Below are 26,274 nucleotides of genomic sequence, written 5' to 3' on the forward strand. Positions count from 1 at the left end.
TACAAAATTCCGAGAAACGCCTTTCGTAACTCTCAAAGTACTTTAAAAGTACAAGAAACTGCTAAATAAAAACAAGGTTTCCCATCGCTATAGCGCCTTATTTTGTTAAACAAGACGAAAGGCCCAATCATCAAAGCCTTTGGCCACCTTCGGAAAGAGCTCTTGTCGCAGTTGTCCGCCAGCAAGTTGTGAAACGAAAGAAATACGTCGTCTTGTGCGAGACCTTGTTGTTCCTGTAGCGGACGGCGCTCGCCTTATAGCTTGAAATAATAAAACGGCGGCGTGCCCAGTTTTTTTCAATCGATTTTGTGACAATAGGTACGTTGGTGGTCAGGGTCTTATTGATGTCATGTCGACTGCCATCCCGACAATGGTTCTTAAGTCAATGAACTACGGTCAGCAGATTGAAAACAGTCTTATCAGAGACTACAAAATGCCACCAATAAGGCAATTCAAGCGTACAGTAATAAATACTGCTTTTGAAAAATACTCGTGCAATACCAAAATACTCACAATAATTACTTCAAAAGCTGTATCTTTAGTAGATCGACAGTGGTAGAACAAGAAATGTCTCTAGACCCAAGGTTCCTACAGTAACTAATCCATTTGCCGAATCTTTGGCTCCAGAAACGTATTTCGTTCGACCCCCCTTGGCCATTCCTACTGATCGCTTTCCTGGTAAACCTCTGCCTCGTAATTATTTTGAGTAGAGTATTTAAGATACGAGAAAGTATGGTAGAGATTCCTTATTCATTGAGACCCTTTGATAAGTCTCTCAGGTTTAGTACTCACTACAATCTCGCTTGACACTGGAGAAAATGTGTACATTTATTGTCAATAACAATGCAATGACAGCAATGACAGACCCACGCACATTGTGGCGTTCTCATTGCTCCACCAGGCCTGCTGCACAGCATGCTCCTGCTACTCCGTTACTCCTACGGAACTCAAGAACGCTGTCTAGGCCGCTATGTGTATATTGGCTACGGTTTATTTTCATTTAAGAAAAACAAACAAGAAACTGTGCTGGTGCAGTAGTTCGAACTCCGAGTTCCCAAGCTTTTTTTTTTTTCCGTAAGTGCTGTTTGCCATTGACTGACGACTTTCGGTAACAATATGTCAGACATCACGACTGGCTAGCATATCCTCTTGCGAACAGTTTTAGTGTAAGAGCTTTTTCTTGAACATCGACTCTTGCTAGCAAGTGTTGAGAAGTGAGTTCGATCTGTACCGCGAGAAATTTCTTTGTGCACCTAGCTTTTATATACCCGCGTAAAAATCTTCACGACGGTCTGCTAATGAGTGGCATAAGTGTTACATTCAATAAAGAAAAAGAAAAAGGAAGAAATAAAGAACGCTATTTGTCCTCATGTCGCAGCGCCAGCTGTTTCTAAGTTTTTCACCTTCTTTTCTAAGTTCACAGGGCCATTCAAAGCAGACAGCACTCGTCTTGATGGAAACAAGTTTGCGAGCTCGATGTTATTGGACATGTTCTAAGCGTTCAGCCTGCTCCACCCACTTGGGCGCCTGGATCAGCGAATATATTTCCACAAGAACGAGTTGCAAGCAATTAGCTCAGATTGCTAACGCTGGCGCCACTGTATATGTATGTTTGTGAAATGACAGTATCGCTTTTCGAGGCATTAACCTCGGCATTCACTTCGTAGGCAATAAATTGTCAGGAGCTACGGACTTGCACCCAGCCACTAAGCTAACGTCAACAACGAGGCCATTCATTAAAGTCGCGGACACCGAGCTCGCCCGTGTGTCGAGCCTGACAAGTGACACTTCCTTGCTCTCCGAGCTTCAAGGAAATTGCTCGATAATACCGTGCAGAGCTGTCAGAGCTGAATCGTCTAGCTGCTAATCTGGGATCGAAATGATAAGGTTGTCCACACATAAGAAAGGTTGAATATTGGCGATCTCCTCGGTTATCACATATCTGACTACCTTGCATGGAATCGCGCGCATGATAAATCTGCGCAAATGCAGAACCTAGAACGACATCAGCGGGTCAGCGAGACGCCTTTGACGGAACGCCAACGAACACCTTAAGAATAGTATTTGTTAATGGTCATTGCTCTCATTGCAGAAATTGTTTATCAGCTGCGAAAGTCCAAGAAATATGGCTACGTGGTGCCGTAGCTAAGAAAACAACTATGTCAACTTGAAAAAAGAAAACAAATAACGAGCCGCGAAAAAGAAACGATACAAATTATTAAAAAAAAAGAAACGGGAAAAGTTCACGAACATGGCCATAGATTGCAAGTATGATGTGTTTATGTACGCGTGTGCTACGTCTGTGCTTAATATGTCGTGTACTCAAGCACGATTTGTGAACATCACAAGTATCCTTCTCTCATACAAAGAGGTTCAACGTCAAATACACACATTACAGAATCTACAGGGTAAAGGCTGGATCTCATACTGTTAGCAATAGCGATTGGTCAGTGCTTGAGACGGCAATCAATGACGAAGCGACCAGATGCGCGATCGGCTATGTCAATTCTGCTCCAAGAATGACCCCACGGAGCTTCCCCGCGGTTTCAGCACTGCACGGATCTACCGACGCCAAGGAAAAAACGCTCTCGCACCTTGGAATGCTAATTCTTGCGGAACAACGCTCGAGCCCGTTTGTTCAAGCTGAATCGCCGGAAAGATCGGAATCCGTCTCGGCGCGATCGCGGCGCATCTTTGAGACAGGCCGCGAAGTAGGGGGGGGGGGGGGGGAGCAAGGGGACTGTCGTCGAGAAAGGCGAGGCTTGTCGTGACCTCTCAGACAAACGAGCGGTCCCAGCTTCGCAATCAACGCCAGCATCCAAGGCGAGGCTACACGAAAGCGTTCAGCTCGGTCTCTCATTGCGCGCACATCTCGTTCACGGCGGAACGATGTGAGCCCGGACGCACGGTTCCCGTTTCGTGACGAGGGGAGCGACATTAGCGACAGGGAGGTCGTTACGGACCATCGCTGATGAATGCCTCCGGCTGCGCCACCCTGCTATACATAAAAAGTGTATCGCACCGCTTCGTCCTCGCCGGGCGCGGAAGTGTGTAACGGGAAAAAAACAAGACGATCAAGAAGAAAGGATTAAGTGTATAACAGCCGACGGAAGGAAAGGAAATAAAGACGGGGGCAAAGTGATTTGGGCTGTACTCTTCTCAGATTGGAAACGGGAGACTCCTCCGCACGCATTCACTTTCCTCGCTTGAATCGGATGCAGGGCAATTAGTGCTTCTCCCTTCTTTGCCGTTCGGCTCTTTCTGTCGTTCTTCTTTTATGGTGAGAATAGTGACTGGAGCTTGCAAGGGTATTGTCAACCTGCCGTGGACTTACACGACTCTTGCACAATGCCGCGGGATTTAGCACGGTCGGAAAGGACGAAACTCAATGAAGGAAGCAGCATAAGATTGTCAACTTCTTGAAGTAGAAATCTGTACCTGAGGACTTTCTTTTGAAACCTGATGATAGTTCTGCGAGGGAGCCAAAGTTGAACCACGACTCTTGTCATTCAAAGGATCGAAGAAGTAAAGCAAGGCCAACAAAGAAAATTTCCATTGCTGGTTGCCTAATGCCGTAGATGAAATAAGGAATAATTACAGAACTGCTATATACCGACTAATTCTATTTGCGGATATTGGTGTCAGTGTGAAAAGTTTGTAAAAGAGATCGCTGTCATTGCCGAAATCGCCAATTCGACACCTTTGACTTAGAGAGTTGAACTCAAGAGACAGGACGAACATACACTGAAATATTGTCTATATGTAGACTACGAATGCTTGGTTATGTATCTATAAGAATTCTACCTTGGATTATAGGAAATGGGCTACATGAAAGATACATGAAAATAGCGCAGAGAACTCGTAATGCAATCTAGAACGACAGATTTAGGTGTACTTTGACTAAAACATGCTGTCCTGCTTGATACTGGCGTGGTATATATGTGCTATTATATAATCTCCTGTTTCGCACTGGCAGGCCCGTACCGTGAAAATACTTATGTAAAAGTAACATTCATTCATTCATTCATTCATTCATTCATTCATTCATTCATTCATTCATTCATTCATTCATTCATTCATTCATTCATTCATTCATTCATTCATTCATTCATTCATTCATTCAACAAGCTCCGCAGCTCCCTTTAATATTCAGGCAAAGCTTCCGTTTACCAGTTAGGTAAAGCAATGAAAAGGGCTAGTTGGTGAACGTTCATGATTACGTTGCGCTGAGTTTTACACTGGCAAAGTGATGACCAAGAATTTAACAAGGATGCGGGCGGACGAAGCGCATCGTCCGTCCACGTCCTTGTTACCTTCTTTGTCATCTCTTTTGCCAGTGTAAAACTCAGAGCAACGTAAACATTCAGTTTAGCGAGTGAGAAATTTATGATGCATGAACCTAAAGAGCGCTAGTGTCGAGATGGAGTTAGTCCTGGGACAGTGACATGCGAAGTAAAAAGTTGCTTTTATAGCATTCCGATGCGGACTTATCGAAATAAAGGACTCAGACGACATTGCCTCCTCAGCGAAACCATGCTGAAGACATGTACCACTATGCACTGAGACGATGGTGTGGAGTGGCTGGCTTAAGATACTAAGCTGCCTTAGCATCAACGCGCAAGAGCGCCTTAAAGAAAATGAAGCGCTGTGAACGCCCGGAATTTTCCGTTCTCCGTTACTACTAGGCGCTGCACGGTTATGCGCTGAAGATATCACGTAGTGGCTTTTTAAAGCAAAATTCACCATTTACAATAAGCAAGAATAATTTGCAGGAGAGTGTGCCATAAAATTTATATTGACGAAATATTGCCGCTCTGCGCAGCAAACTCGAACGCATGGTCGCACGTGCACCTTCTTGTGGGGCACCCTCCGCTGGTAGCCCATCCCGATGGCACAGTGGCTAACAAACTGAAACGCCCTACCGTTGCTTGTGACTTTACGTGGCAATTCCGGAAGACGCAGCACACGAAGCTATTAAAAACTTTGTTTTGCAAGCGAAAACGTGCAAATAAAGAAAGAAGAAGAAACGGAGAGAGAGAGAGAAATAAGCAGACAAACAAGAAATAGTGCGCTGCTTTGACGTGCAGCTTCGACGCCACCTCACATCTCTCCTATATGGCCCACAGACGCCGGAAACCCGGCAAGATGAGAGGCCGAGCATCGAGCGTTTGTGGGCACGCTGGGTGCGAAGTTTTATTGCTTCGAACGCCTTTAACGGGAGGCTATTATTGCACCTCTTCAGAAAAGGGTCTACGCGGAAGCGCGTTGCTTGTGCTTGGCCGTAGAGCCGCCAGTTAATACTAAGAGCTTTCGACCGAATGTGTTTTGTGGGGCTTTTACCTGGACGACGGTTCTTTGAACGAGTGCTCGTCTGGACCCCGCGCCCACCAGGCGGTGTCTTCTGTGGGCCCCGTGTTTTCGTGAGCAGCGTCTTGCGCCGGCTAGACTGCGCCGTCGTTTTCCTCGTGTTTCTTCAACACAACGACGCCTTAGTCGAGTAAATAACTGCTGAGGCCAATGCAGACATACGTACATTCGTACACTCCGCACCTCTGGCTTTTTGCTAACGTTTTCACCCGAGCGGTCGGATCAACTTTCTGAAGAACGCCCATGCACCCAACTAATTGCATAGGACTTGTGGTCAGGGTGTCAGTGTCCCCGAGGAAATGCAAATGGGGAAGTGCGACAGACTGCAAGGAGTTCACTTTGTTCTTGTGCACAAAGTGACCGATACAGCCATATCGTTCCTTCCTCTGAATATCGGTTGCCGTCCGATACCTGACATCGGGATGATTGCTGTAGACTATCTGCCAGTAAGCACAGCTGTGGGAGATGACTTCATTCAACCCCTTACCTCTCTTTCTCTCTTCCACTGCTAAGATGTTTCAATGGATACCCAGCTATCTCTCCATATGACCCTTTTTTGTAAGCACCGAGGAAGGACATATTTCTCTCTCAGGATTATAGCTACCGCGACGTCTCCTGGGGCGGTGTACTTAGCCCTGTTTTATTTAATCTAACCATAATTGCTCCCTTTGAGCACGTGCCATGCACAGTCAGGCTATCAATGCACGCAGATGACAACTGCATATGAACGTCTGCAGTAATATGCCTACAGTTCGGAGCGAGAATCCAGATAGCTGCCACCCAAACTCCTAGCTTCGTAATCGAGGCCTGGAAATTTCCTCCGAGCAATGCGCACTAGTGCCATTTACACGCAAACATATGGCAAACTACAGCGTAAGGATAAATGACCAAAGAATACCATATGTTCAGTCTTAGAAGTTTCTAGGTTTCATCATCGACAGAAGTTTCGTCACGGAGCCCTCACGTATTATACGTGAGGGTTGACGGTTGACAGGCATCTGCCACCTGTTCAAGTTTTTCACTGGCAGAACTTGGAGAATGTGGAGAAGTGCTATGCTAAAACCATACAAAGTAATTTTTCTAGGCTTGCTGCGGTGCAGCTTGCCAGCAATAACCAACACAGGCAAACCAATCTACGCACAATACAAAGTGTTCAGGCTCAAGCGCTCCGGATCTGTCTAGGCCTGCCTCAAAGTGTATCAACAGTGGCGACTTTAGCAATCGCCGGAGATAACCTTGTCAAGCCCCACACTGAAATTGAAGCTCTGAGGACCCATATAAGGCATCTTGCCAGGACTCCTCGCCACCACTTAGCCTCTCGACCAGCGGACAGACCACGCACTTCTTTCAGCCAAACGATAACCGCGCAGGGTGTATCATTGCCAGCTTGTTTCACTCCTGCTGCGGGACCTTCGATTCCTCTATGGCGCCTTGCTCAGCCAAAAATCAACCTGACAATAACTGGCATCACGAAAAAAGCTGATATATCATCACGAAAAAAGCTGATCTATCATCACGAGCCCTTAAACAGCTCATGATACTACTTTTGTATGCGAAATACTGTGACTCTACGCGTATCTACACTGATGGATCTGTGCTGCCAAACAGCCCCACTGCGGCAGTCGTGATACCAGCAAAAGTTACAACCATCAAATTTAAGATGACTCGCGCGACATCATCGACGGCAGCAGAGTTGGCAGCGCTCCTTACCGTCCTTCATTATATCGGTGATGAACCGCCACACAAATGGACGATCTTTTGCGACTCAAAGGCGGTACTGCAGTCTCTACTGTCACCTTTACGACGCGGACCGCACGAACATCTAGTACTTCAGATTACAGAAACGATCCACCGTATAAGTGATGCAGGTCATAAAATAACTTTGCAATGGCTTCCAAATCCCTGTGGGATCATCGGCAATGAACGGGCCAATCAAGCTGCCCGTTCAGCCTATACTGAGGACTACCACATACCAATACCACTTTCTAGAACTGACGCAGCACGGAGGCTCCGCCTGCTTGCTCGCCAGTGCACCACGTCGTAATGGAATGAGCCACACTTCAAGAATTCCCGCCTATACTCCCTTGATCCCACATTAGGACTTCGAGTCCCATCAAAGCTTCGCCGTGGATACCCCACGCTTTTGTATCGACTGTGGTTGGACGTTGCTTTTACCAAAGCCTACGCGTTCCGCGTAGGGAAGGCCGACACCGCAACCTGTGACTACTGCGGCCATGAAGAATCCATTGGCCATATTTTGTGCGACTGCCCGCAGTACAGTCCGCAGAGGGAATCCCTTCGCCACGAACTCAACCCGGCTGGACGACGGACCACTATCGGAAGAAGGAATTCTACACCATCGACAGGAACTAACGTCACAGAAGAAGACCGTGCAAGCGCTACTTTGCTTCTTGCAATCTAGCGGCCTTTATGAACGTCTCTAACTGGAACGCCCTTCGTGTGCCTGTGTGTACATTTTTTAAATCCTTTCCTCTCTGTCCTCTTTCTGACCCCTATCTCCCAACTCCAGCGTAGAGTAGCAAACCGGAGACTAATATCTGGTTAACCTCCCTGCATTTTCTCTTCATCTCTGTCTCTCTTTTCTGCCAAGCATTTTCGATGTCCTTGCGTTCGTCAGGCAGGGTGTACGAAAGAAGACCCTGTCTCAGTGGCCGTTTGCTTTAATGCGTAACATACAGTACTCCTACCTTCTTCCCTTACTCCCAGCCCCACGCACATTCAGCGATATAAATATTAGGACAAGAGCAGCGAGGTGTATGTGATATAAAATACTTCAATGCTCACCTTTCTAAAATTTTCATGCTTTTAACCTATCGAAAAGCTTTCGTGTGCATGCGAATGTCTGTGGGTGTACGTGCTGTTTGTGTGTGTGTGTGATCACTGACACTATAATTATCGCTCAGAACCTGTAGTAACAAGCTACGCGGTCAACCACGCCAGTATTCTTAGCTCCCCATTGAAGGCAGCTAGTGTCCAACGCTCACAATACAGCAGCGAGCGTACAAACAAACCTGAACTTGGAGTCCTCGAGTATTCCGGAAAATAGAGCTGCGCACAGACCAGTCCCACTGCGTGCTTGGGGCTGTAAGCTTGTCAGCCAACGTCATCAGGAAAGCGCTAGCAGAGTGGCTCGTGCGTTACTCCGCCTCTTAAATTCTTGGCTAATCTACTTTTCACGCTATGAATCTGGGACGCGAAGAGGGAACACGCCTCCTGAACTCGGCGTGTCGCTGCCTCTCACCGGTGGCACGTCGCCAACGGCACATGCACCACGATCCCACGGGCTCGCAGCGGATGGCGTGTGCATGTTGACGGCTCGGCGGAGACAGTCCGGAGACGGCGTGGAGGGGAAGCGGCTACGGCCTGTGCTAAAAATTGTGCCGGTGTCGCACTTGGAAAGAACACGGGCACGCACGGACAACGGCCACTCCTTGAACTGTTTGCGCCGCTCGTGTCGTCGTCCTCTCTGTGATGACGGAGCCGTCGCTGTAATAGTAGTACTAATAATATGAGTACGCCTCGCGCCTGCAGCGGGAAGACAAGACCGGTTGCCAATTATTTTGGACTCCGCGCTCCAAGGTGCGGCCCTCCCGAAGGGGGCTCTGAAAGACACTTGTGACCGTGGATCGCGTCCTCTAACGCGCACAGAAATACGAACTGAAGGATGACGGCGCCCTGTCTCTACGTGCTCTCCTGACAGTTGTTTATGAGGAGATATTGGCCTCACGGCACCATGCAGTTGTTTGCTTGTTTGTGTTTCTGTTTGTTTATGTGCGTGTTTGTGACAGCGTCCGCGTGAGTCAGGTGGGGCTATGCAGATCGTTAAGGAGCCGGGCCAGGGAGACTGATGGAGGCTGACCTGTTTGATTGTAATGGAACAGTCGACAACGCTCGTCGCCGGCAGTTGCACGATATTTGACTGTCATACAGGGATCGAACTGACACGAGGTACAGAAAAAAAAGGAGTAAGAACACAGGGACCAGCTTTTAGCGCTGTAACATTGGAATTGGTGAAAAATTAAGTGCAATCGTTAAGATGTACTAGCTACAGCGTGTACGTAAATGCACAGCTAAAAAAAAAGAAGACAAATGAAGGAAACTCTTATTGAAGTTGCAAAAGAAAAAGATGAAAACATTCCCGCATTAGACAGATGAATGAAAAGCTGTAGAAACAATGCAATGCACAGCAAAAAAAAAATGAGAAAGAAAGAAAGGATATCAACAAGCAAATGAAGGGGCTGCAAGACTGTACAGGAAGCAGTACCATAACACACAGCAGAGTGAGCGAAGAAAACAGTTTTTAGTAGGACATGCTTTTATTTCACGGCACCGAATTTACCGGTCATCTTGAGGCACATGTGCCCAACGTCTGACCTGACCGGGTACTGGCCTGCTGGAACTATGAGCGCATGCGTTCCTTAGAATTCGTGTTGCTAAGGGCAGAGCTTGGCCTGGTGTACCGGGCACTATGGTGCGTTGATATAGGCTCTGTCATTGTTGGAGGCATCGGCCCATTTCCTTGGCACCCCTATCGGACGCGCTCAGCCCATTTTAGTAGGTTGATCGAATTCCTTTAGCGCCGGACAGTGCAGGTTCCAGAAAAAGAAAATACATTAGGTGTCGTTGCAAGGAAGTGTACATTGCACGGTTTGGTCGGCTATATTTGTCAATTGTGTAAAGCTCATTTCACAGTTAACCTTCACAGTCATGTTATCTTATAATTTAAATGAGAATGACTGTTTTCCGAAGTGATATCTACAAGTTTGAGCGGCACATATTATAATATTGAAAGTGTCTGCAGTAGCATCAATATAAGAAGTCCACGTGTTGTACCTAACTGCTCTACATTATTCTCTTGTGCCCGATGGGGCAAACGGAACACAGCTGGCTATTCTTCGGCTCTGCGCTGTGAAGCTTTGAAGATGCAGACGTTTTACAGCGCTTATAGCAAGTGGCTTACTGCAGGCAAGCGCAGTAAACGCCGCGTGACAAGGAGGATATCAATGGTGGTGGGCACTGTGTCTTGAAGAATGCAAATTCGAAATGCTCGGCGTATTTACGGCTTTGTAAGAACAATCAGCGGGCGAGAGCCAAAGATTGAGAAATAAAGGCGCTGTATAAAATGAACAGCGAACGAAGTAAAAATAATGATATCGAAGTACAATGACCCAACCGGTCTTCCTGTTCACACTAAACGCGAAAAATGTGGAGCTATATTGGCCATCAGAATTATTAACCCATCTCGCGAATAAGAAACCCGAAAAGCGAACCTCGTTCATTTTTTTCAACTTTCTTTGTTGTCTCTTCCTATCTGACTGCACATTGGGACGAAAATTAGTGATAGTAATTTGCGACACCTACAAGGACGTAACGCTCGAGTTAAATCTACTCGGTTAAATATACAGTCCAAAAGTGAGAGGATGATTATGATGATGAAGCCTCAATTAATGGCACAAACCCATTGTGGGGGATAGACCACGAATCGGGTGGTAATATGATTGAAAAATGAAACAAATAAGTTGATAAATGAATAAGTAATAAAAAAGGAAAACAAATGAATAATCGAAAATGAGAAATAAAACGATAATAAATGAAATAAAGGAGCGTATAATAAGTATGCACTCTTCTCGATTGTCGCGTCGTCTTTCTCTTTGCTCACAGCATAATTTCAAAACCAAAACTGGCACTCACGAACAACGTTAGTCGCGAAGAACCAGGGATTCGGGGAAGCCGGCGTAATGTCTCTGACATCGCGTAATGGCGATGGTTGACAAAAAAAAAAAAAAGATCGCGGTTGTCGCCACCATTTGCGATTCCGCCCTAACAAATCCCTCCGCTGCCGTGATTACGGGAGCAAGTCAGCCTTCCCCCACTACCCGTAACAAGAAACCGCGCAGCCAACACATGCAACCGTGCATTGAATGGACCTCACCTTTAGGTGTTCTTTTCCATCGTTCGAGAGCGACTTGGATACGAGTTGCTCAGATAGGGGAAACAAAGAAGCATACATGGCGTTGGGGACGCTGCAGACTTTGGCCTTTACCTCAGCACTGGCGCCGTGGGTTCCAACCGCGAACCCTCTGCAGCCAAGGCGGGGTATTTTTACGTGCCCAGCGACGCGTCACGTGCGAGGCATTACGCTCACATTTGCTCTTGGCTGGCGCGCGAGTCCCGCTTTTTTTTTTTTTTCGAGGCGGGTACGCGAACACAATCCCGGACGCGCGAAACGTGAGAGCCCGAGACGGAACGGCAGTTCTCTCGCTTTTTCCGTCTTCGTTTCGTTCGTCCGAGTCTCCCGTTATGGCAGGGGATACGTGTCGCCTCGGATATTCACTACGGAATGAAGCCGCTGAGAACAGACGTTAATGCTTTGTTTTTCTTAACCACTTGTTTTCTTTCTAGTGAGCTGAATAGTAGTTTCGGTACATGGACCGAACAACGAAGTATTTTGGAGCGTAAAAGAGAGAAGGATTATGAATATGAATTTGGGTCGTCTGAGAAAGCCATTAGCGCAGTCGGCCTGCTGATGGTCTCTTCTGAGAAAATGAAATGCGGAGTAAAACACTTTTGCGGCATGCTCCGTATGTGTTTTTGCATTATTTTTTTTGATCCCCTCAACATAATACCATTTCGGAGTTTCGCAAAGCTGACAATAGTGGTAACGTAGCAGAAGTTCTGAGCTCCTTTTAATCATCTGCGTGGAAGATACTTCCCGCCGTATTTTTAGGTAACGTCGCGTAACAGGCATTGTTAAGTAGAATTATATTAGCGTGGATGTTCATAGTACGCGAGCATTGCGTGTGCGCCACATCTAGCTTTGTGTTTAGGCTGTTGTTATTTGGTTCTTGCCAAGTTTTCTTACTTCTTGTTTTTGTTTTTGGGCTGCTGTGTTTGCAAGTGCTTTAAATTGGTTCGGGCTCGTTAAGTCCGAAAGAGCATATGCCAACAGCTATGGTGCGAGGTTTACATCATCTGCCCCATGACAAACTGGATAAAGTTATCTTTTATTAGGTATAATTTAATAAAAATACAGTTATATTTAAGAAAGCGAGAGTAAGGTGCATTTTTTTTTGTTTTAATTAGCGCGGGAATGATTAGAGTTCAGTGTAGGGCTTCTACTCTTGCTGTTTTTGCAAGTCGCAGTATTTAACACATCCGAAGGAGAAAGTTGGCCCTGCTTTATGTGAACTTCGTTTCCGCCTGACTTTGAATTCAACCTTTCGGTGATGAGTGTTGGCAGTTCCGCATAGATAAAATGTTTGGAAATATTTCTTGACCGCGCGTTTTCAGCCTGCTATATTGATAAAGGGGGTGATACATATTGGGGCGGTGATGTGCCTCGACTGGATTTCGCGTCTTATTTTCATTTACGCATTCGGAGTACCATAATTCCTTGCAGCGCTCTTCTTAAGTTGCTTTCTTTTTGTGTAAATACAAACCGAAAATGTGCTTGCTCTCGAGCAGCCGGCGCTCTGGTCATGTACTAAGTTGATTTCAATACACTGAGGGAAGCAGAGAGCCTTCAAAATCACAGACTCCCCCCCCCCCCCCCCCCTTCCTTGTCGCTGCGAGTTTGACCCACCGTTTTTTTCTAACGCCGTCTCACTCACTCTAGTCTTAAGTTTCTTATTTTCCCTTCTTATTTCAGAATTGTGCTAGCACCTTTTTACATACTGAAAAGGAGATTATTTCCAGTTGTCCTCACGTGACCCGCGTACAGTAACAACACAGGAAAACGTAGCGTGTCGGTCAGTCGGCCTCCAAGGCAACCACAAAGCCTGAGTTACTTTACGACTGGAGTGCCAGGGACACGCCGAATAATAATAATAATAATAAATACAGCCTTCGAAAGACGGATCTACGAAAGCGTGAAACCACCTTGAAGTCTGAGGCATTGGTCGCACGAATCGGACACATGAAAACGAGGGTTTCTTTAAAAGAAGAAAAGACGACAAAGAGAAAGTAGAGGTAACAGCGACAACGAACAGACAAAGAAAAAGAAGCAGGAAACAGAGATCATGGCAGCTGGGTGTCGTAAAGACGAAGAAGAAACAAGAAGCCACTGGACCAACCTCACTCGCAGCAGCTGTTGAAAGGGATGAGGGCTCAAAACTTGAGGACGTGAACTGAGAACTGTCCTCCGGCGGCTTTGTTCCTAAATGGGTGTGCCGGTGAGCGTTCGTGTTTTTATTCTTAATAATAATAATAATAATAATAATAATAATAATAATAATAATAATAATAATAATAATAATAATAATAATAATAATAATAATAATAATAATAATAATAATAATAATAAATTTATTATCAAATCTGCAAGTATAAGTACAGAAATCGGGTTCGCCTAAGCCATCACAGTGGCTTGTCACGCGAAGCCCGGCAGTCAATAACAAGACTCATCCAGAAACTGACTTTTCTTTCTTTTGCCAGAAAAACAAAACAAAAAGATATTGAAAACTAAGGTAGCGAGTGATAAAGTACAAGGCAAAAAAAAAAGAAGAGAATCACGAAAAAACAACAACAAAGAAAAAGAGAAGCGAAGAAACGACCAGAGCGAAAACATGTTTCAACAATGACAGGAGAAATAAAACTACGACGCCTATAATCATTCTGTGTACAATGCCCTTAAAGTTTTGCGAATGTCGCGTACAGACTTACAGGAAGAAATTTCAGAAGGCAGTGCATTGAATATATCTGGAACATAAAAGGCTCGAGTATATCTGCCAAATCTGGTTCGTGTGTGAGGAACTGAAAAAGCAGGTGCACGCCGTAAAGGACGGCAAGGCACAGTGGGGATTTTAAATGTATCCGACCAGAAGTGTTTCAATACCACTGTTTGAACAAGCAGTGAGCGCATATTCGGCATTTTTAGCATCTGAAAAAGGTTCATCCCTTGTGGTCTGTGTACGTCATAAGTAACACTTTTTAACATACATTTTAGCAACCTATTTACACGGTGATGCCAGGTACTAGAACAATGTACAAATGTTGTAATACCATATCTGAGCACACTGTAGGCTAACGACTGGACCAAAAGTTTCCTAACAGACAAGGGTAAAAACACTTTGATGCGGTACAGTAAACAGACGATTTTACGAAGTTTGGCACATATGTAAGACAAGTGAGTAGAAAAAAGAAGACTAGAATCAAACCATATGCCCAAATACTTCACAGAGTCCGAAAATTTTATTGGAGGGCAGGAACAATTAATACATCGAGAGCTGTGCAGATAAAGTGAAGAAGAAAGTGAAACACGTTTCAGAGGGCTATAGAAGCAAACCAACTTTGATTTAGAATGATTGATGTCAATTACATTTGCACCAAAATAATCCATTAATTTCCCGACGTCGTTTTGAAGAATTGAGAATGCGTCTGGAAAATTCACATGTGTTGCTAAAATTGCAGTATCGTCTGCATATTGAAATAACTTGCAGACAGATAGCACGTTGCACATGTCCTTAACGTATATATTAAAAAGTAAGGGGGACAGTATGGAACCTTGTGGCACACCGGCCTTCAGAAAAACACGGGAACTGGAAATGTCTGAAATGGAAACAATCTGGGAGCGATCTGTAAGAAAATTGCGTAGCAATCGGAAGAAAGGTCCTCGAAAACCTGAATTGTAGAGTTTCTCTAGCATAATCGAATGGCATACCGTGTCAAAGGCTTTTGCCACATCTAAAAAAAGTGCGCAACAAACAAGATTTTTTTCAAGTGAAGAAAATAAATGGTCACTCAATTCTTCTAATAAAGCCTGAGTGCCCCTTTTTTCAATAAAACCGTATTGACAGTCGGGAAACCCCCCCGCTTTGTTAATAAAGCTGTTCATTACTAAGAAGACATGTTTTTTCTAGAACTTTTGCTATACTAGGCAGGATAGAAATGGGGCGATAATTATGCACACACTTAGCTTCACCACCTTTTAGAAGTGGTCGAACTACGGCCGTTTTTAACCGCGTAGGAATACTTCCGCTTGTAATTATCCCATTTAGGATTTCTAGCAAGACATTTTTCAGAAAGCCGAAGTTCCTGTATAGATCAAACATGCGAATTTTATCGATACCTGGTGATTGATGCCTGCCAAAGCTGCCCAATAACGAGTAAAGCTCTTCTTCTGTCAAAGTGGGCAGGAAAGCGGATTCAATTACAGGAGTAGCAGTGCTGCCAGTGTAGCATGATTGCTTAGATACCCCAGAAAACTGAGAGAAAAATTGGTTAAAATTGTCAACGACTGTTGATAAATCTGAATCAAAATGATTCTGAATATCTTTAGCCGAATTTGAAGGTAGTCCTCTCACCTCGTTTATCAGAGACCATGTTTTCTTAGGATTTCTACGAGATTCATAAAAGCGGTTTCTGTTGTACGAACGCTTGGCTGCACGAATAAGGGCATTTACCTTATTTCGAGAAGTTTTAAATTGTGCACGCAAAATGCAATTACTAGGCGAACGTCTGCACCGTTGCCAAAGCAGGTCTTTTTCTTTGATAGCGGAAAATATCATGCTTTTCAACCAGGGCTGGTTCGGGTGGCGTTGGCGAACGTAAATTATCCTTTCACTGGACTTATATATAATGTCCATCGAACGTGAAAATTCATTATATAGCTCGAGCCTGTCGGTATTTTCAAGCAGGCCTGACCAATCGAACAAGGCGACCAGTTTATCAAAAGTAGCCGTATCGGTAATAGCGTGGCAAGTGTTGGGGCTAGAACATGATAACGACCGAGAAGGGAAGCGTAACTGACAGGCTATGAAGTAATGGTCGGCAACTTTCTGTTGTAACACGACACCATGAACTGAAGCAGACTCCGTGCGGATGTTGAAGTGATCAATACAAGACTTTACTAAATTATTAAGAAGCAATTCTTCCCTAGTTGGAAGATCAATAATACTTTCAAGGCCATATTTTGCAATGATATCTAAGTAATCGCATACCGTGGTTGCAATGGGATTAAGAATATCTATATTGAAATCGCCTACTAGGCATATGTTAGGAACTAACGTCGTTCTTTGTAAATGAGCCTCCAGCTCATTGAGAAACAAGGGCAGGTTACTTGAGGGTGGTCTATATATTGCCAGGAGTGAAATATGACTAAGTTGGTTCGAAATGTTCAGTGCCAAAGATTCCGCACTAGAAAAATTAGCCGCTACCTGTTCCACACTCCAAGTATCCTGTACGAATATTGCTATCCCTCCGCCTCTTTGAGTGTCTCGAGTGAATAATAATAATAATAATAATAATAATAATAATAATAATAATAATAATAATAATAATAATAATAATAATAATAATAATAATAATAATAATAATAATAATAATAATAATAATAATAATAATAATAATAGGCCAGTTTTTAGTCGGGGGTACTGCGAGGCGGGAAATAAAGAAGTAAGGCGGCGCTTTTTCTTGTTTTTCGTTTCATCCATGCAATTTCACTAAACCATTTATCTGCGCTACACTATTCCTACAACCAAACGATTCTTGATCCATGCCCCGTTGTGGGTACCTAAAGTGTTTATGGATCATCATCATTATCAGCATCGCGTTTGGCACGCTATTTGGCTAAGCTGCCGCTATGCAGCAAAGATTCACCATCAACATCGTCATCTTCGTCGTCGTTAACCAACTACAAATGTTATGTATCTATAAACGGAGTCACGGGACAAAACCGTGCTACTTAAAAAAAATATATATTGATTGCTTCAGTCGCCGCGACGGTGATGGCGCTACATTGGATCCGGAGGAGCTCGGCCACAGCGACCCCTTATTAACCTTTCATGAGATCGTCTCCCGTTATAAAGAAGAACGCAGGCGCTTCCCGCCTCCACATCCACATCTATGCAGATCTCAATCGATCACGCTTACGATGCTTCAGACGAGGTCATATCCCTCGCGAGGTTTGTTAAGCCGGATTTACCCAGAAATTGACCCATGGTGCCCCGATTGTGGGGAGGAGGTTAGCACTCTATCTCATATGCTCTGGCAGTGTCCTGCGTTACGGGATACATCCTTCACCAGCGAACGAGACTGGGATTAGGCCATATCTAGTAGGGAACTCAAGCTCCAGTCCATGGCCGTCCAGAGGGCCCGTGAAAGAGCGGAGAGGCTTGGCCTCCCGATTCCGACATGGGAGCAGCCAGCGGCGAGCCGGGGGCCCCAACGGGTCTCCGCGGGCTAGTCCCTCAGGACCTCAATAAAAGTTCATTGTCTGTCTGTCTGATTGTTTCAGTACTGGTGGGAAAGCTTCACTGTATCCGTGCATTAAACGGCGTGGCCGCAGAAACATGGGCTCGTATTTTTTGTAAGGATTATTTTTTATCCAATTATATGTACTCCTTATTCAGCCATCCCGCCGAGTGGCCGATTCAGGCGGTAGAGGGCGCGCGCAGCTTCGGGCGAGCCAATAACGAGAGACAAGAATGGATAATGAAAAAAATCCTTGCAAAAATATGACCGGTAATAATACAGATGACGCGAAATAACTGTTACTACACTGCGACTACTTCCTCGAATTTTTTAATTCACATCAGTCTTTCATGAATCCAAAAGGGCACGCAGAAGTGAAAAAAAAAATCTTTTCTATGGCAGAAAAACTCAAGATTCGCCAGAAAAATTTCCAGCAAACGTAATGCTGGAATGCTATATACTTAAAGCTAGGTGCTTCGTTATCGACTGTGGTCTCTTTTCGATGAGGTTGTCTCAGGCGGGTAACTATACAGCCAACGTCGCGAGTATTTACTAAGGAGGATTCGTCGGGTCTTGCTGTTTGTCAGGGACCGAATCCGCAAATCTTTTCGTTTGTAAGTACTGCTTGCTATTGGCTGGTAGCGCTCGCTACTCATTTGTTTGGCTAGCATCTGCCCTTACGAACAGTTCTAGCTATAAGAACACTTTTGCTAATAGAGATGTTGATGACGTTTTCATTTTCTTTTCTTTGCCACGCAAGTCAGTGAAAATCAATCGCCACCAACGCTCGCGTTTACAGATGAGCAGAGCTTACGATGCGCGAAGCCACTGGAACAGGGTTTTACTATGCTACGCGCGCTAGGCGTCTGGGGAAAAAAAGAGAGAGAAAGAAAGTACAGGAAGCCAGGGAGGGTGATGTATACAGGACGTGCCGGCTTGAGAGCTCGGGAAAGTGTGAGCTTTTAGGGAAAGCGGATGGAAGGAGGGGGGCTCGTTCTTTCCTGGTTTCGAAGCGGTGTGCGACGGCTCGAACTCGGTCTGGAAACGTGGCCAGGTTGAACAAGCGCTAGAATACGGGCGGCAGGGCCCTTCTTGCGGTGTCGTTGGTTCCTAAAGCATACGTTGTCAGTGGCGCACGTTGTCATCGATCTCTAAAAAACGTCACCTATTGCAAAACTTGGCATCTAAAGAAAGGGGTGCCGACGGCGGTGCGTTACAAAGCGAAGAGCAGACATTCCTTTTTTTTTCTTCGCTCGCATGTTGGTGTACTCGGCGTGCAAACGGCAGGCTGGAATTTTTTCGCAACGCTCTTTGAAAAATGACTGTAGAAGGATAGTCTATGCCCCAGTGCTGTTTTGTACTGTCGTAGATCAAAACTGGCGCCGAAGTTTGCCGTAGTATATAGTGTTCTCAATGACTGAAATTGGATCACGGTTTGTGGTTTGAAGCCACGGGTGTTTAGTTTGAAATGGGCAGGTCAGGGAAGAAAGGAAAGGGGAGGGGGTAAGGGCCGCATTTCTCGATTCCTCTGGGCGCTTTGAGGATTTGTTGTCCATGTCGTGGACCTGTACTAGCGCGCAAAGTAAGTTTCTTGGGCGTCTCATGCTGAATACCGTCTGTCCACTTCGAATGAACATTATTATATCTTTCTCGAATAGCAGACATCAAAATATATACTTAGCGAAATTCTACCACCAGGAGATGTGCGGTCGCGCAGCATTTCTGTCCCTGCAGGAAATGCTGGAAGTAGTTCACCAACTTGTAACTTTATCGTATATTTATCTCCTTCGACAAGTTAGTTCCAAGATACTTGGACCGTGGCCGCACCCGTCACTGGCACGAAAAGCGATTCGTGCACTAGTGCAATACTTGAAGTGCACCGGCTTAAGAGACCGTTTACAGTGTTCCTGTGTATAGCATCCCTCCCACACGCACACAGTGCTTACTCTCTTCCTCTTTTCCTCTTTCTATTCCCCTTTCCCCCACACCCAGTGTAGGTTAGCAAGCCGGGTTCTCTTCTGGTTGACCTCCCTGCCTTTCCTGTCCTTGCTCTCTCTCTCTTTCTCTCTCTCTCTCTCTCTCTCTCGGGAACTCTCTAGAATATCTCGAATGAGAAACGTCAAGCGCAATGGGCGCGAGATAAATTTACGATTCTGAGTGCTATGTAGCAAGCAACCTTCAGTCATGTTTTCCAGATCCTTTAGGAATTAGTCTCGTTGCCTTGCCAACGATGTGGCTATATATGGATAAACGCATGACATGCTCTGACAGTGCACAATTAACCATAAAAGTCCCTATCGGTTACTTTCGCTGCCCCACTTGATGACCAAACTTAATCAAGGCAAGCAGGTGAGAGAAATAGGGATAGGTCCCGCGCCATCGTGAGTTGCAGAAGTTGTGGCATTCAGTGTGAGCGTAGTTTGTAAAGATGACGCGAAGTCTATTTGTTGGACGCCGTCCGTCGCATTGCCGCCATTCTGTATCTGTGCGCGACCGGCCGAGCATTCATTTCCGCTTACTGTTATGCCTATATGGAATGGTCTGACCACTTCTTTTTTACTTTTGCCCATCGTAATACTGTACGTATTACGTTGTATCGACACATGGTGGGGAACATACGAAATGCAAACCTTTCCCAAATTTGTTCCAAACAAAACGGTTGTTTCGTGATTGTATTATTTAGTGATGTCTCGTCAGCTAAGTAATGAACAACCTGGGCTTCGACTTTGTAGCGATGCCTTTTTCGATGCTATTCCTTTTCGTGCTTTTCACGCTTCGTTAATGGTTATAGCGACCCTTCGCCCGCATTCTCAGCGGGATCAGCCGACCGTGAAAGGTGGGTGATAGGGGTAGCATAGAGTCGAGCAGAAGGCATTGCTATACCAAATTGCGGCCCTGGTTAAGTAAGACATAATATGGCATCGCTGACATCTCGAGTATAGACGCTCCGAGGTTGTGCCGCTCCCCAAGGGAAGCTCATCTGTTTGCGAGCTCGAGATGTACTGAAAGCTGAAGTAAAGGAGGCTGGCGTACAACATACGCGATTTGCTAACGCAGCAAGAGCGGCGACTTTTTATTACGCTTTTACCTAACCTTCAGATCGAAACCTATATTCCTACTTGAATAAAATTTATATTTGTTTTGGAGCTGCAACCTGTTGACAAAAGAAACCACATGGCGTCGACAGAAGGCGCCAGCATAGATAGCGGGCCTCCTCGCGGCTGTTGGAGAAAAACCGAGGAGAACAGCGATGACTGCGCACTCACCTTCCTGCGACGGGATATCGAGATAGAAGGACTTGCGCTCGCCGGGCACCTTCATGGACAGGTCGAGGAGGCGCTGCATGGACTCGAAGTTGAAGTACCCGGGCCTGCTGTCCGACCCGGTGCCGCAGGACGACGAGCCCGTGGGCGCCGAGGCGACCGACGTGTTACGCGACAGATACGACGAGGCCGTGGACGGGGCGCCGGCGCTGCACACCGAAGACGACGACGGACTCGGCACCTCCTCGTCCATCGAGTTTGGCGCCGAGTTTGTCTGCTTCCGCACGAAGCACATCTTGCGGCGCTCGGCAGCGCTGGGCCGACGCGTCAGCGGAGGCGTCGTCTCGCCCGGGGGCGTCCTGCGCAGTTCGCGCGCGAGGGTTAGAGCCGCGACTTGGTCGTGAGCGACGCTGCATGGTTGGCAAACCCCGGGGCTACTCTTGTTCACAAACAACCGGCAAAGTTTGCGAGAAGATGGTTGCCGCTGTAGCTTAATTGGCACAGCACTGCACGTGTAACGCGGATGATGTGTATTCGATCCTCAACTGCTGCAACAGTCATCATTTCGTCCGCTTTCATGTTCCTTTATCTTGCTGTTATTGCGTTTCAGTGAACCGTAACAAATAACTTGCCATTTACTTTCTCTGGATTTATTGCCTGTTTATTCATATGGTTGCGACTAACAAAATATAAAAATAAATATAAACGAGTCAGGCGCATGTATTTTTTGTTCTCGCTCGATGCCGGAAATCTAGCCCCCATGTATTCACAACGGGCACAGACACGAATATCAGTACCCACCGACTGGAACACCAGGCCACTCCTCAGCTGAAGACACATTCGTAACAACGCTTCTAGGATGGTTCCTGCGACGAGGAGCGTTTGCTTTAGAAGCGCACCTTCACTCATGTGCAGTATACGCCGACAGCACCTTCTTGCTCAGGAATCGCTGTGCGTTATCGCTGAAGAGGAGTGACATTTTTAAGCAGACAGGCGGCGTTGTCAGCTACTTTTCTGAGACACCATCTGGTCTCGTTTGTAGGAACGTCCTGGAACGCGGGGGTAAATTCAGTCACGTTGTACGCCTTGTAAATAACGTTATCGTACCTCGGTAGAACGCTAGTGTTGTTTTACGGCGTGCTAGAAAGGCACTTAAGGCTATTTTCCTGCCTGACAAAGGCCTTAAACACCTCTACTAACCTAATGTTATTCGCGTATCTCTGCTTTCTTTATGAATGTCTGGGTTTGCAGTTATTTTTTCACATGTTATTCTTTGTTTACGATCCTGCTTTTTCTTGTTGTTTTACTCCTCTTTATCTTTAATTCTGTTAAAGTGCAACTGCATGCCATGTCTTTGGCTAGAGTAACTTCTAGAGCTCTAAGTAAGTTAGTATTTTTTTGGCAAGGCAGTACGGGCCACACGATGAAAAGAAACGACGCCCTCCCAACAGATAGCTTTTTAGACAAATAGAAGTGACGCCAGCGTTATTGATGTTGTATCACAGATCTAGTTGATGAGGTAATGCAGCTTGTCGCGGTCAGTGCGACTATATCATTCAACGCTCGCGACCGAAGTATTCCACTGCGCAAAGGACGCCATCAGTACTTGGTCTTTTCCAGGAGGCCACCTTCCCAAGAAGTGATCGAGCCCAATCCCTCGTAGCTTAGTGGCTATGTTATGGGCTATATATGTATATATATATATATATATATATATATATATATATATATATATATATATATATATATATATATATATATATATATATATATATATATATATATATATATATATATATATATGTATATGTATATGTATATGTATATGTATATAGGAGGTGCCCATGTCGGCGAGACTGCTGCCATCGTTCCTTCGTCATTATGAAATAAACGTGCCGTCTCGTTGGTGTCTGAATACCGAAGCGGAGCTTTGCAACTGGCATGTGTAAAGAACTCGGCCCGCGTGCCACTCTCTAGACGTTGCCTGCACTCTTGCCATATTTATGCGCACATCCGGAATAGCATCTTAAGGGCGCGCCAACTGGCGCCTGGCTCTTCGCATTTCTGTCCATCTAAAGATTTATTTATCATAGATTATGAAGAAGCTCCGCCAAGTTCTGGGAATTTAAAGCAGGACATATTAAGGCGCGGAGCTGCAAACACGGCTATGCTTTATATTAACAGTCTGTGTGATGTCACAAGCTATTCTCTTTTCGCGTAGTTTATCGTAGACGTTACTAGATTGTAGCTTTAACGCCCAGTGAGGGAATAATTCCTTGCTTCTGTGTGACGCAGGTATTGTAGCTTATGTTATTTTGTCAGGTGCAAAGCGTCCTTTGTGTGTCAAAGCGAGTGTGTGCGTGTCAAAGCATTTGTGTGTCAAAGCGTGTCAGGTGCGAGCGTTGTTTTGTCACAGGTGCAAAATTATTCATTTGTTTCTTACCTACAGCACTGAGCCTTCAAGCTGACTCAACGTACTCCACAGCAGCCTTGCTCGATTCGGACTTTGCGAAACGATTCACATGTTTTATCTTCATTAAGGCACAATGTTCGTGACCACAAGAACTTGAGGAAGCTTTAGGCTCGGGTGCTCCTATCTAAATACATGTAAAAGGAGAATTCGTTTTTTTCAACCACTGTACCAAATTTGGCGAGGTTTGTTGCATTTAAAAGAAAATCTTAAACTCTAGTGACTGTCAGTTTCAAATTCTTCAATTATGTCTTCAATTTTTTATTAAAAATTGGCAAAAATCCAAAATTTTCAGATAACGAAACTATCAAGTTTCCAACTCTGTAACTTAGCAAAGAAAAATTATAACACAATTCTTTAAATTGCATGTAATAGCACAAATAAAGTGGACATAATTGATCTGTTACACAAGAATCTAAAAAAATTGTAATATGGAAATACAGCTTTTGCAGAATCCTGGTACACAACATAAGAAAATTCACGTACGACATAAAATGACACATAGCATTTGTCCGCTTTCAATGATCTAACGGATTTCATTTACAGAACCACGATATCTGTTTTTGACGCAGAGCTATTAATTTGTACACTACGTGCTTCTATTTTTTGCAATCTTTCGAATTTGTGAAAATTATTGTAGCACGATTTAGGCCGTTAATCGAAATTCCTCTTCAAACAGTAACTAGAATGTAGCTTTCTGTCTCAAATTCAGCAAATCTGATTAAAATAGGTCCAGGAGTTATCTCAGAAAAATGTTTTTGCGTTTTACATGTATTTGAATAGGCAGCGTCGGAGCTGGACCCGAGCTAAAGCTTCCTCTTAGCAATTGCTGGATTGATGCCGTAGGACCTGTTTCCTAGCAAGAATGCTGAGGAGCCGAGCTGAATACTGCTACACAGGCACATGCTATTTCTAGAAGCACAAATAGGTTGGAAACGTTCTGGTGGGATAATAGTGGGTATATTACTCAGATAGTTTCGCACTTGTGTTTTGGATCAATACGATGTAATGAAGGAGCGGCCGCGTAGTTGCATAAATATTGGGTGTTGCGTAACGTCAAGCGAGGCTTCGTCGAAGTAGTACGCAATAAGTTTGTGTACGTGTGTTTGTTTCCGGCGCCAGGAGTATGTTAACATATGCAATGTCTCTGTATTCAAGCGATCAGTCACAGACGTCTTTTTTTTTTTTGTATTTGCCTAGGCTGGCATGGTGCGCGAGAATCTGTTTTGATAAGTTCTCATTTACTAACCACGTCTGTCCTACTTAGCCTGCGCTTGTAGTATACTTACCTAGAAGGAACAGCTCTGGTGTCAACACTGAACATGCGTCCACATGTAACATGACCCATGGGCTAATGCTGACTGCTCATATCAGTCAACGGGGACACTTTAATTTTCCTTAGACACACTGGTCTCAATGAGGTACCTTAGTTTGTCGAGGGTTTTTGCGTGTTTTGTGCATCTTTGACGTCAACTGTATAATATTTCATTTTTCATCATACCAATCTGGATTTGTATTAAAGAGCTCCATTTTTAATGCGCTAAGTACTGTAACACGCCACGGGGACGAAAGGGACACTGGATATAAGCGTACGCAAAGTGACACAGGGAACATTCCGCTCTGTCGCCCCCCCCCCCCCTCCTCCATTCGTCACCAGGGTCATCCAGTGTCCGTTTCGTTCCCGTTGCGTCTTACTGTACTTAGCGCAAGAAAAATGAATAATACACACTAACTAGCCCAATTCAAAGCTCTTCTATATATTATAGAGCCCCAGCGTTATTCGTTGTCGACCGGGGCCTTTGCTGATTTTTCTCGGGGATTACGCGGATAAATTGTGACAGTTCGGTGCCCGGCAACCTTCCTCGACAAGTACCTCGTGAAGGCGGGCGACGCCTGGCCAGACTTGGGCTCCGGGCTGACCGGCTGCGCCCGCTGCGGACTGCAGGAAGCCGCGCGGGCGGCCGCCGCGGAGGCCGCATTGCCGGCGGGAGCGCTGCCGTTGGCGGCGGCGCCGCCTTCCTCGAGTGCTGGCGGTAGCTGGGCGCCGGGCGAGGCCGAGGCGCTCGCGTGTCCCGCCAGCAGGGACGAGGCGCCCTTCTTGCGCGCCGCGCTCCGCTCCAGCGACAGGGCGCGCTGCAGCGCCGGCGTCGAGCGGCGCGGCGGCGGCGTGGGAGGCGAGCCGGCCGCGCTGGTGCTGAAGATGTCGCCGACGCTGCTGCCGCAGATGGCGGCCCTGGTCGCTGCGGCTGGCGACGACGGCCGGATGAGCGAGGACAGGCCCGGGGAGCATCGACCACCGTCGATGTGCGTCGAGGAACGAGAGTTGACCAGCGAGGAGCCTCGCAGGTCGCACTGCACTGCCGCGTCACGCTGCCACGGGAACCTGCGAAGCGACCACGTGGCGGAGCACGTTGCAGCCACGTGTCGGCTTCGGCGTTCGCTTCGCGCACGCTTATGGCGGAGAACTCGCGCGTATTGCAATATGGCAGACCACACGCGCAATGAGAACGGGAGACCTGGAGTGAAGAGATGACTGGAATACTCTGAAATCGCGCTGAGATACCGAGGTCGATTGCTCTTCGCTCTTCTTTTAATACTATGTCGATTATGCTCCAATTAAGTCGACAACAGGACCCGCCGTGGTTGCTCAGTGGCTGTGGTGTTGGGCTGCTGAGCACGAGGTCGCGGGATCGAATCCCGGCCACGGCGGCCGCATTTCGACGGAGGCGAAATGCGAAAACGCCCGTGTACTTAGATTTAGGTGCACGATAAAGAACCCCAGGCGGTCCAAATTTCCGGAGTCCCCCGCTACGGCGCGCCTCATAATCAGAAAGTGGTTTTGGCACGTAAAAACCCCATAAAAAAAGTCGACAACAGGTTCTTGTATAAGTCATATTTCCTTCGTCAAGGTGTCCGTTTTTGTGTTCGAATTGTCATTGTAGCATGACCTTGTTAATTAAATCA

General features: G+C 45.8%; 1 protein-coding gene and 1 long non-coding RNA gene across 4 annotated transcripts in view; one reads left to right on the forward strand and one right to left on the reverse strand.

Moving 5' to 3' along the window:
- The window catches only part of LOC135915278 (rho guanine nucleotide exchange factor 5-like), a 311,708-nt gene that overhangs the window by 144,201 nt on the left and 141,233 nt on the right, over nt 1-26,274 (reverse strand). For all 3 annotated transcript variants that reach the window (XM_065448300.1, XM_065448302.1, XM_065448301.1), the window contains exons 4-5: nt 25,184-25,693; nt 20,844-21,199 (exon numbers count right to left, since the gene is read on the reverse strand). In XM_065448300.1, coding sequence (XP_065304372.1) covers nt 20,844-21,199; nt 25,184-25,693 — 866 coding nt within the window. The remainder of the gene's footprint in view (nt 1-20,843; nt 21,200-25,183; nt 25,694-26,274) is intronic.
- LOC135915282 (uncharacterized) overlaps nt 1-26,274 on the forward strand; it is a 269,809-nt gene that overhangs the window by 109,479 nt on the left and 134,056 nt on the right. The window lies entirely within an intron of this gene.

Source organism: Dermacentor albipictus, chromosome 5 (assembly GCF_038994185.2).
Source record: "Dermacentor albipictus isolate Rhodes 1998 colony chromosome 5, USDA_Dalb.pri_finalv2, whole genome shotgun sequence".
Taxonomy (NCBI): Eukaryota; Metazoa; Arthropoda; class Arachnida; order Ixodida; family Ixodidae; genus Dermacentor; species Dermacentor albipictus.